Source organism: Hakea prostrata, chromosome 5 (assembly GCF_041222555.1).
Source record: "Hakea prostrata isolate BN-2017 chromosome 5, UWA_Hpros_2, whole genome shotgun sequence".
Lineage (NCBI taxonomy): Eukaryota > Viridiplantae > Streptophyta > Magnoliopsida > Proteales > Proteaceae > Hakea > Hakea prostrata.
In genome coordinates, this window is record NC_142604.1 from 51277285 (window position 1) to 51290166 (window position 12882).

The 12882-nt window shown below is 38.1% G+C and overlaps 1 protein-coding gene across 4 annotated transcripts in view; it reads right to left on the reverse strand.

Moving 5' to 3' along the window:
- The window catches only part of ASG2 (transducin family protein / WD-40 repeat family protein), a 73814-nt gene that overhangs the window by 50063 nt on the left and 10869 nt on the right, over positions 1-12882 (reverse strand). For all 4 annotated transcript variants that reach the window (XM_089154565.1, XM_089154564.1, XM_089154563.1 and 1 more), the window contains exon 3: positions 6275-6352. In XM_089154565.1, coding sequence (XP_089010691.1) covers positions 6275-6352 — 78 coding nt within the window. The remainder of the gene's footprint in view (positions 1-6274; positions 6353-12882) is intronic.

A 12882-nucleotide genomic window follows, 5' to 3' on the forward strand; every position in this document is an offset into this window, starting at 1 on the left:
CTAGAGCATAGGCCCCTCCCTCCTCCTCCTCCACCCTTGAGCTTGATCCTGTTTGGTAAGTAACAATCTAAGTGCTAGGATTCCTAAATCTTAAGGATTTTATTGAGCATTTTTTGGTAAGCGAGATTTGGTTGAGTCATAATAGGATTGGTTGATTGAGTCATAATAGAATCATTAGTTACAAATGAAATAGGATTGTCTGATTGAGTCCTAATAGGATTGTTAGTTATAATTGGTATAGGAATGGCGTTACTTATGTTCTTTTATTCGTTTTTGCAATTAGAAGATTAGGAGCTCTATCTATGTAATGCCTCTGGCTAATTTGGAAAACAAGCAATAATATACAACTCACAGCCTTTGGCAGTTTGGCTAATTTGGAGGTTGGTCCCCTTGGAAGTGATCAAATCCTTACCCTATTTTCATTCTTTCCCTTGATTTTTCCCATTCCTTCCTACATTAAATCCTCAATTCTTATCACTAAGTATCCCTTCTTTTTTGGTAAGTAACAATCTTGGTATCCAACTAACCCTAACTGGCTAAATATATTTCCACAATTAGAATTAATTAATTAACCCTTCAAAAATAAAAAGTACGGTCAGCGCCAAGGTAAATCAATACCAACCCAACCCTATCAAGGTTAATCAAGGAGAGTCGGGTTGCGCTGGGCCCTGTCCAGGTCAGGTTATGGTTGGGGATTTTAAAACCCTGACAGGGTTGGGCCGGGCTTAGGTTTCAATTTGAGTCTCTAGGGTAAGGTAACGGTTCAAGGCTGGCCTGCCCCAACCCGGCCCGTTGACACCCCTAATACTTGATTGTTGCATACCAAAAACAAAAGGGATACTCAATTTGTTTATAGCCAATTTAAATTTTAAATATAATTTTGATGAAATTAAACCAACACTGGTTCGAGTTGGGCAAAGGGCTAAACTCGAACCTGACCCCTCTTGTGAAGGCTAATTATTTTGTAACCCAAGCCCCCCCACCCCCCGGGTTTAAAAGGGTTGGGACCGGCCCAAGCCCAAGGTGGGTTTGGGTTGGTTCGGTTCAACAAGTTTTTGTTGACACCCCTAATCCTGTTTTATTTCAAACAACAACAAGAAGCAGCCTTGTCTCCACTAAATGGGGTCGGCTCCATGGATTCTTGCCTTCAAATCAGGCTTTGTTTGCGGTCATGCTAAATACAAGGCCTAAGCTATGCATAATCCCTTTTTATTTCAAAGCCACTTAACAAAAGGGGTGTTGAGCCTCACCAAGAATTTTGACAATCTGTTCTCTTTTTGCTAGTAAATTTCTACGTGATGCAATGGTACCTTCAGTGGGAAGCCACATGGGCTGGTGACATGCTGGTCAAGTTCTATGTGGAAGGCATAGCTCATATCATTTTTGTTCCATGTCCTTTGTTTAATCCAATACTCTCCAGTATTTGCTACTAGTCCCAAGCCTGGGTAAAGGAAAAGGCTCGGTGCGCCACGTCGGCAGCCAGCAACAAAAAAACTCAGCCACACCCTTTTACATGGATTCTACAACTTTATATGATAAATTCTATGCTAGGGATGATGCAGGTCCAACACCAAACTGGCCTGTTTTCCTTTGAAATCAACCTAGGGTTGGGCCTTTTTTTCAGATGTTTATGTGGTCATAAGCCTATTCTATGGGCCCATAAGTCCAGTGTGTAAGCCAAGTACACAAAAAAATTACTATTTGGGTCAAATTAATTTTGTTCTATTTAGATTGGTATCTTGGAACATAATCTTTAACCAATAAGCGCCTAGAATTGATAGATGTTATGAAGAAAAGAAGGATCAGTATAGCTTGTATTCAAGAGACTAGATGGAAGGGTAACAAAGCTAAAGAGTTGGATGACTTTAAACTTTTGTATATTGGGGATAAAAAGTAACAAAAATGGAGTGGGCATAATAGTGGATAAAGATTTAAAGAATGATGCTGAGGATGTCAAAAGTATTGGCAATAAGACCATATCCATCAAGCATGTGTTGGATAAGAGATTGTATATATAATTAGTGCATATGCACCTCAAGAAGGATTGGATGGAAGCAATAAGTTACATTTTTGTGAATAGATGGATGGACTGGTACAAAGAATTGTTAAAGAGAAGAGCTTCACAAGGGGTGATCTAAATGGATATCAGGAAAACCCAAAGCGATTATGAAAGTGTGCATAAAGGATACAGCATAGGGGGAAAAAATTAAGAAGGGATCTCGGTTTTGGACTTACTTGTAGTTTTTTATTTAGCTACTATAAATACTTACTTTGAAAAGAGAGAGAAGCATTTAATTTCCCTCAAAAGTGGACATCTCTATAGCCAAATAAATTTCTCCTAACTAGAAGGTTTGATAGATTGTTATGTTAAGGACAAAAAGGTGATCCTAGGGGATGCTTGACCACACAACATAGACTAATGTCTTACATGTGTGTCTTGCTCCACAAGCTCATAAGAAGTGTGAGGTTAGGTACCCTAGGATAAGGTCGTAGAACTTAAAAGGAGTCCCTAATATATTATATTAGTCAAGTAATCAAACAAGTGGGAGTTTAAGGGGAACACTAACATGATGTGGAATGAGATGGTTGCTTATAACAGGAAGGTCGCTAAAAATGTACTCAGTGAATTGAACGAAAGCATCATTTCTATAGAGAGAACATGGTGGTGGGATGATGAGGTTCAAGTAGCCACCAAGAATAAGAAGGCTACTTTTAGGACATGGCAAAGAACCAAGGATGTAGAGTATTTATAAAGGTATAAGTTTGCCAAAGTGAAGCCAAAAAAAAACTGCAGGAAAAGCAAGGGAGAATAAATATGAAGACATATATGATAAGCTAAGCACAGAGAAAGGGTGAAAAGTTATTTACAAAATAGTTAAACAGAAGCATAGGAGTGAGTAGAGACCTTGACCGTTCTAGATGTATTAAAAGCTAAGATGGTAAAGTACTAGTACGGGATGAGGAGATCAAGATGGGATAGAAAGTTTAATTCCCTAGTAGGCTAATGGATATAACTCTAGTATTGGTGTCCCGAAAGATTACACAATTCCATAGCACCAATTTCTGTACATATACACGAAGAATTATTAAGTTCGCGGTTGGAAAAAAAATTCACGGCTTATCAAAGTAGAGATGTGATGTAACCCAGGGTTTGGGTTAGATCTTCCAGGACCCTCTTTAAGAGAACCAACACAAATTAGCATTAGAGCAGGTTACGGTTAGGGTTAGGGAAGGAGATGGCTTTGTTGACAGTTGTTCTGCAGTTCAGAACAAGCGTGTGTGAAGTATTGCAGTTTCAGATACGGGTTTTCGCTGTTTTAGAGGTTTCAGGAGGTCTGAATTGCCTAACTTAGGTTTCAAAAGTTTCAAAATTCTGCAGAAATTTCTCTAGGAAGAAGATCAAGTGCAGAAATTTTCCTAGATCAAGGAAACTGAACACTCTAGGGTTAGGTGCAATCCTGGGGAAGGGGTTCTTACTAATTAAGACTTGGACTTTAGGTGGGGTTCTTTTATAGATTAGGATCCCACCTCATTACATGGACTCTACTAATAAAAGACAACTCTAAATCAACACAAACTCTTAAGAGATAAGAACCCTCTTGAATAAGGAATCTTATCTTGTCCACAATTAACTAACTTATAATGAACTTGGTACTCTTCATAACTCAAAATTTCCTAACCCAAATAAAAAATAAAATAAAATTTGACCCATAACCCTTGGATTGAGGGGATTCAATCTAGACCCATATTAAGCCCTAAAAGGGCTGGAAAACGACCAAAATGCCCTTGAGGGGGATTCAACCAGCTTTAGATTGGCTTCTTTGACTCTGAGTTTTGGGCCCAATTAATCTAGTTACATTAGGAAGGCAAGGTCTAGATGAAATCCAATAGAAGCATGGAAGAACTCGGGAACCCCAATGGCCAGCTTGGCTAACCAAGTTACTGCATAAGATTATGAAGCCCAAAAAAGGGGCCTAATGAACGAAGAAGCAACATGGTTCCATTTACAAAAATAAAGGGGATATTCATGTGGCATCGAAGCCACATGAACTATAAAAGCATAAAACTAATGAGTCATAAAATGAAATTATGGAAGAGGATAATAGAACATATTTAAGATAAGAAACCATTATTATGTAGAACCAATTAGGTTTATGCCAAGAAAACATACACGGAAGCTATTTACTTATTAGGAGACTTACCAAAGGATATAGAGAATATACGAAGGATCTTCGAATGATCTTTGTTGACCTTGAAAATGCCTATAATAGAGTATCTAAAGAGCTAATTTGGCAATTGTTAGAGAAGCGAAACATTTCACATAAATATGTGAACATAGTTAAGGATAGGTATAATGGTTCAATGACAAGTGTAAGAATAGTGGGTGGCCAAGCTGAATCCTTATTACAATTGGGGTACATCAATAATGAGCTTTAAGCCCTCATATATTTGTACTCAATCAGAGATAAATTGACCAGAGACATTTTTAAATGAGATTCCTTGCCCTTTGTTTGTTTGCAAGATAAAAAAGGGTGGGAAAAATAAAAAAGTGGGTCCCAATAATAGTAGGGCGGGGGAATAGGAAAGGAAACGGTTCTATGGAAAAGTTGAAAATGTGGGTCCCACTTTTATCATTTCCCTCTTTTCCCACACATCCCATTAAAAATGTATGACTTTTAAAAGAGATGGGGGGGGGGGGAGTAGGATGTCACATCCACAACAAGCTTTCTTAAGAATTAAGGGAGCTTGTCTGCTTATTTTCCCACTATATTGAACCAAAAAATCTAGATTTTGAAATGTTATGGAAAAGCTTACTTTTTCCCACCCCTTTTTCCTGCTCCACTTCAAATTCTTCAAACAAACAGTACCTTGGTGTATACTTTTACTAATGATATTGTTTTGACAAATGAGACGCAAGCAAGGATTAATGCCAAGTTAGAGATATGGAGATCAACTTTGGAGTCAAAAGGCGTTAAACTAAGTAGAACAAAGACATAATATCTAGCGTGTAACTCTGAGGCATGTACGGACAAATAATGAGATAAAACTTGATGAGAAGGAGATTCCACAAAGCAATTATTTAAAGCACTTAGGCTCAATCATAAATGAAGAAGGTGACATAGAGGATGATGTTTCCAGTGAACTAAAATAGAATGGATGAAGTGGAGAGATGTATCTAGGGTTTTTTGTGACACATTCTTAAGAACCTGAAGGAAAATTTTACATGCCCATCATATGGCCAGCTATGATTTATGGTGCAAGGTTATGAAGGATCATATAGATAAACTCACTTTAGCAGAATGAATATGTTGAGATGGATGAGTGGCAAAACTAGGAAGAAGTAAGAAATGATCATATTAGAGCTGATTGGGATCCATGTAGACGACCCCATTTAGTTGGACAAGGCTTGTGTTGTTTCTTTTGTTTAATCCAAGTTATATCTACGTTTCAGTACTAAGCTTTTCTTCCTTGCTTTCTTTCCCACAATTGCATGTCAGTTTCGAATGCTAAGAAACATGAATTTTGGTATGGAATTCTCTGATTTTCTAGGTTATAAGAATCCTAGTGGACCTAGCCCCAGAAGAATCCTTTCATATGTTAAATCTTCCAATTAAATTCAGATCATATTTTACAGACTTGAGCAACTACTTTGTATTGTTTATTCAACTAGAAATTAGAGCTGGTCTGAATTGTTCAGAACAAGTTATCTGGTTTCCTCTCAAACTTGGTTCTAATCCTGTACTTGCAACCCTACTGTTAGCTGCTTCTCTACACTGCATTGGAGGCAACTCCCTCCATTCTTCGTAAATTATCCACTTTGATCGTTTTAGCTGTTCCAAACTGGATCATCGCAGTAACGCAAACTGAGAACCACATTGAAAATGGGAGAGGCTTGGGAAATAATTAAAGAAACTAGGAATCTTAAGTAAGGTATGACTCCTTACAAACTGTGAGTCTTCTGAAAACAAACTAGCATTGGCTACATGACATGCAGAAATTCTGTTAATTGGTATCCTACTTCATAAAATTGCCCTGCATCATGAAGAACAATTTTTTTCTGGTTATGCCTTATTAAGTTCCTTAATTAATGTTTCATTATGATCAAAATATCAGAAACATACAGATCCCATTAAATGATGCAAATCATTTTAATTAGTCATTAGAAAGAAGTTGAAAGAGCTTCATCAGAATGACATGCATTGATAAGTGACAAAGCAGAGATACATGAAGAGAAAAGGCAGGATGAGAGAGCATGCAAGTGGAAGAATTATACTCGTGTATCATCTGATCCAGATATCAAGAGTGATCCTTGTGAGTTCCATGCCACTGCATTAACACAACCCTGATGCCCCTGTTAAAAAAGACCAAAACTTGAGAAGAAATGTAAATGAAAAATGACAAAAGCCAACAAGAAAAAACAAGGTTTATCCAAAATGCTAGAGTGCCAACAAGGCAGCAGTTGTAAGTGCACGTAAACAGACATTTTCAGAATAGCTGCATAAAATGGAAATAGCTAAAAACACATATTTGATATTAATAAGTTAAGATTAAGAACAACTCAACAGGCGTTTACCGGCAGGGAAACCTGAACTGTTTGTACTAGTATCCATCCTTCTTGTGCATCTATGCCAACAAAAGTTCAGCGCACATACAAAAACACTAAATACTTAAATCCTCCAGACTCCAGAGGCACCCTGGAAACAGGTTTTCCCTGGCATGTTAGAACCCAAGATGACCCTGTAAAATACTAAAGCGAGTAAAATTTACTTTGATTCAACCCTACATAGTTGTTGATCATTAACTGCCTAGGTAGGCGTAAAGGGACGTAAGGTGGACAAGGTGCATGGACTTCTAGCCATTGTCTTGACTATTGAACACAACAACCATGCAGTAACCACATTACTTGCAATGACTTCCTAAATCTATTTAAATGGGAAGGTTTAATTGTTGTTTGTTGTTGTTTACTTTTTAAATCCAGCCACATCATCCCTGACGTAGATTGATAGGGAAGAACCAGTCCCACCGGCAGTATGTCCAGAATTTTCCCAGTAATCCAGTCTCTGTGGTCCCATTTTCTGATATTATTTCATCCCATATATCAGGTCCTCTTTCTGTCAACATCCACAGGTTCTTCAAGGAATATTTGGTCAGACTTGTGTGGTCCAGTAGCGACTTGCATGGAGATATTTTTCAGGAGTGAATGTCTGATTTACACAAGATGATGTTTGGCAAGCATTATTCTAAAAGTAAGCATTCACGACTTCACACAATCAATGGCCAGGTCCATTGGACCATAAGGCCAACCAGCAATGGGTTGGGCCAGCCATCTTGGGCTGGCAGCTTTTGGGTCTCTGATGCAGCCTCAATTGACTGAGGGCCACTTCTTCCAAGATCTTTTAAGAGAGCCAACTGATATGGGACCAAGAAAGGGCTTCTTGGATTTTGGTTATGGGATATGTTGGGGGGGGGGTCTTTGTGATATGGGCTGTGATGGGATGATTCTACTAGTAAGGATGGATGTGGCGAGTGGCCTCTGGCTTCCTTGATTGGATTAATTAGAATGAAATAGCATAAAGGATGACTCGGTGTTAGTTTTGGAGAGATTTAGAATGGGGGGACAGGACAGGTTCTTTCGATATGAAATGAAAAGTTCTGGGAATGAAGCAAAACTTGGACGGAATGTAGGAAACAATATAAAGATATGATCCCCCAGGTTTGGTTGGGAATGGGACAAGATTGGACAGAATGTAGGTAATAATATAAGATATGATCCTCCAAGTTTGGTTGGGTTTGGATGGCTAAATTGGAAGACATAAGGGTTCTTGTTTTGAGAGCTTTAGGGACCACAGAAGTTCAAGAAAACATCTATATCATGAAATTGGATGATTAGAATGCGGTCAGACTAGGATATAAGGGCACTAGGGTTTGGGAGATGATGTGCCTAAAGTGTGGGATAGACGAGTGGTAAGACTGACAAACTGGCCTTGAAATTTGGATGCATTGGGAACTCCAAAAATTCAACAAAAGTAAAAAATAAAAAATAAAAGGTGATAGGAAAAGGCAAGCTGAATGCAGTCTTTAGGATGGAATACTCAAATAGAGAATGAAGGTTTACTCAATCTCCAACCAATTGCAGGTGTCTAGGCTTGCCTTCACCTTTATAACCATGACCAGCTAACAAGCACAAGAGCAGTTACTCAAAAAGAAGCTTTCTTATTCATTATTCATTCTGATCTCCCCCAGTCCCCATCGAGTGGGGGATCTATTTATTATACATAATATGCTAGAGTTGTAATATAATTTAGGCTCTAAGCTGCGCTCTAACTCGAAATTAGAAACTAACTCAAAACAAAAACCAATTGTGATGAAAACCAAATTCAAGGGTTTTGAGTTTTGATACTAAACCTAAAATTGGGTTCACTCCAGGATCCTCTCTCTACAGAACAGCTATCCTATGGGAGATTTCTTGGAGGAATTAGGGTCTCAAGTACCCAAACAGTACCCAAGGTGGGATGGCCAGGCTTAGAGACAATGAATTGTAGAAACTAGTCACCTTGCTACAGGGTCAGATTCAGACTTGGGAATAGTTTTAAGCATAGATATAAAAGGGGTTTTAGCGTACAGGGTCAGATTCAGATTCAGACTTTGGAATAGTTTTAATGTAGATATAAAAGGAATTTTAGGGCTTGCAGCTAAGGGAGCTTAGGGTTTAGGGTCTTGCGGCAAAGGAAGAATGGGTTTTGGGGCTCACGGTTGGGTTTAGATGGGTTAAGGATGCATGGAGGTGTAGGTAGGTTTCTGTCCTATGATTCTTGATTGAATCTTGGTTTCTTTTCTTTCTTTTCTTGCAATCTTGACCTTTCTTGGGGTTCTTGATGCTTTCTTTTCTTCCAATCTTGGTCTTTCTTGGGTTAGGGAAAATTTTACAACTTGGTTTTCCCACAAGATCATTTCAAAGCATATTTTTTGCCTCTATCACCTTCTTAAGGCTTTTAGTAGCAGTGCAGCCATATATCTTCATTAGATTTAAGACCACAATTTTCCCTCAATTTTCCATCTATAAAATTCAAATTAATGGACACTCGAAAATATGAAGCAAGAGACATATGAAGAGATTGGAAAACTGTAAATATCAAAAGGTTCATAACATAAAAGATACAAGCACCTTAAATTAAATTTGCCAGTTATCTTAATATCAATATCAAATATAAAACCAGCTTGGTTGTCAACAGTACTAAAATCAACATATGGCACATCTAGAACTAGAAGAAAACTCTGATTAATGCAGGAAAGAAAAGCTCACTTTTCACCATAGAAAAAAATTCGAAGGAAACTCAAGTTTCGACCAGATGAAAATGGGAAACCTAGGTGGGAAACTAGGAAATTTCGAGGACACTTAGAACTTTTTTGTGCAGGTTTCGACAGGTTTTAGGGAGTATTTTAGTGTGGGACTCTGCATTTAAGCTAATTACAGTATAAAGAACACGTTGGCTGCATTTTGCTAAAAAAGTCAATGTAGATATGTCATTCAATGTAAATAACATCAATGTAGAGTTGTCTAAGAAGTACACCATAAACTTAACTACTTAAGTACATAACATTCAATATATAATCTCTAACTTCAAAACATCAAATACAAAGTAACTAACAATAAAAGGAAAGTACAACTCAGTGCCAAGAGAAGTGCCTCAGTGGATCCATCCTGTAAGCTGAGTAATACTATGCATGTAACATCTTCTCCTCTAACCAACGAACATAGACATTCCATGACATTTTATGCCTATGGTTGTTAAGGTAATCGACAACTGCAACTTTATAAATCTGACCATCAACATGCCTAAGATAATCAGTCTGAGGGAATACGCAATTTGGATAGGGAAGTCCTGATGGATGGAATATTTGTCACAGTATTTAGGGAAACATGAAAGAAATATTAAAAAAAAATTAAAAATTTGGGAAAGCTACAAAACTTGCAAGAAAAAGTCCCAGGTTTCTACGAATTTTCCAAGTTTCCATGAAATTTCCCATGTTTCCCACCAAATTTAGGATTTTTTTTTCTTATGAACTAGCTGGTCCAGCTAGGTTGAACCAAGTTTTGACAAGGTTCGACGAAATTTCAACTGTTTCGATCGAAACTTGGGATTTTATTTGGTCCCCTAGTTTTCGTTTCGAGGTTCTCAAAATGGAAATTTTCGGTCAAAATTTCAACCGAATTTTGTTATATGCTTTTCACCATTTATCAACATAATACCACCTAAGGCAAGAATCATCATTTTCAATAGAATTTTTCACATGAACCCCTCAGTTTTGCATCAACTATGGAAACACCTCCTAAAAAACTGAAATACTCCTGGTCTGGTAATGGCTGAGGGGAGATTATAATTTTACCCTAAAAAACTGAAATACGATGTTATTACGAAGTTACTATTTTACCCTTAACCTAATCCAACCCTATTTTTCAAAGTTGAATCATAAAGGTGGGTGAAGGGGTATCCCCTCACCCGTCCTCTTCCTTCCTTTCTCCAACCACCGAACATCTCCCTCATGGAGATCTGCTACTGAGGCTCTGTTTTACTATTTCTTAAGAACACTCCCAACTGTAATGGAAATGGTAAGAAGAAGGCTGGTCTTCCTGCTGTTTTGGGGGGGGGGGGGGGGGGGGGATAAGGCAACAGAAAACCCAGCCAAGTCTCTACAGGCTCAGGTCGTGCTCGTCAATCCAAGGCATACATAACAAAAACTCCAAAGCTCTGTATCTCTGTTCTTACAGTCTGGGGAACCTGGAAAATTTGTTTAACCTACATTGTGAGAATATTAGTGGTGGAAAGAATAGTAAGAACTTTGTAGATTCTTTGGTGCTTGAAATTGCCTGGAAGGAAGCATGTCATTTGAGAGAATTCTGTTGAATCTAAACCTCTTCTGTATCATTTTAAAGCATTTGAAACACTGACTGCAGTTCCAATTGACCATACATCCCTCAGAGACACAAACACACTTCAACAGGGAGCTTCTCCATTGGAGACAACGGAGGAGTTATTGCGAGTGATTCAGGATGGAGGAAGCGGATCTTCCACCTCGGCATACTTTTCCTCCTCATCATTACCACTCATCTCCAAACGGGCAGGTGAAGTGTAAAGCATTTCAAAGGGAGTTCCAACTCCAACTCTGTTCACCCTAGAAGTAATGGTTTGAGATGTAATCAAAATGATCCCCTCCTCAATCCCAGATTCTCTTCCACCAAGTGATTCACTACAAGTTTATCACGGAAGTTAGATCACCATCTGAATTCCTAAGCCAGGATGTAAGAATTCAAAAAACAAAAAAAAAAAATGAAATCCTAAATCTGACATAAGACTATATAAGAAATGGTGCTGGTGGATGGTTTCCAGCGTTGGTGGACGAGTTCCAGCAGGGCCCTTTATTTCTCAGCGGCTCAACTTAACCAATGAAGAAGGGATTCGCCCTTCACCCACATCTATGTGTAAGGTTCAACTTTGAAAATAGGATTTAATTTAAGGGACATTTAAGTTATTTTGACACAAAAGGGCATTTTGAAAAGAACATTTGATTCCAATCATTAATTAGAGACAGTCCTAAATGGTGCCTAATGGTGTGGACCTATGGGTAAGGTTTGCACAGTTGGGCATGTTTCCATGGTACCGATGCAAAACTAGGGGTGCATGTAAAAAGTTATTTTTAATATTAACTAAAATAAGAAATATTATCCATGATGTATGGTCTGAAGTGTTGAGCAGTTAAGAACATATAGATATATAGATGATACTCTATGTAGTCGAAATGAGGATGTTGAGATGAATGAGTGGCAAACTAGGAAAGATAAAGCAAGAAATGAACATGTTAGAGCTCGCCTAAGGAGTAGCTTCAATCTACGATAAGCTATGAGAAACTCGTTTGAGTTGGCACAGCAATGTTCAGTGGAAGCCCTTAAATGCCCCTACATGGAGAGTGATTTAAACCAGATTGAACAAATGAATAGAGCAAGGGATAGACCCAATAATCTAAGGATAAATGGTGAGAAAAGATAAGCATTTATTAGTATTGTATATCTCCATCCAACACGACTTCAAATAGATCTAATTGGAAGGCAAGAGTCCATGTAGAAAACCCCATTAGTTGGGATAAGGCTATGTTGTTAATGTTGTTGTTGCAAGAAGAGAAATTGTGTGTCAACAAAGAAACACAAGAGGATCTCAGAAGAGAAGTTCCATGTTTGATATATGACCTTGGCAGACCAGAGAGGCTAGTATCTTATGAAAGCCAGCTTCTGGTTTGCGTTGATGTGGGAAGGGTGAAATGAAGCTGAGAATTAGTAAAGATAGGTGGAACTCCAAATAGGTAAGAGAGGAACGCATGAGATATGGATATAGTCTAAGATACAAGGTAAAGTTATAGAGAAAAATTATATGAAATTGAGGTCATCTAAACAAATAAATTTCCCTTTAAAGACTCAGCATGAAAATTCTACAGGACCATTGTATGACCAGCTATGATGTATGGTGCAGATGTTAGGCTGTTAAAAAGCATTATATAAATGAATTTTGTAACAGAAATGAGGATGTTGGGATGGATGAGTGGCAAAATTAGGAAGGATAAGATAAGAAATCACCATGTTAAAGCTGGTTTAGGAGTAGCTCGGATAAATGATGGACTACGAGAAAGTCAATTGAGGTGGCAACCCACATTCACCGGAGGCCATTAAGCCCTTGTACGGAGAAGCGATCTAATCCAAAATAAATGAAGTAAAAGAACTAGGGTCAAACCTAAGATAACCTAAGAGAAGTGGTGAGATAGGATATGCATAATGTAGGCCTTGTATCCAGTAATAGCATCAAACAAAGCAGATTCAAAGACAAGAATCCA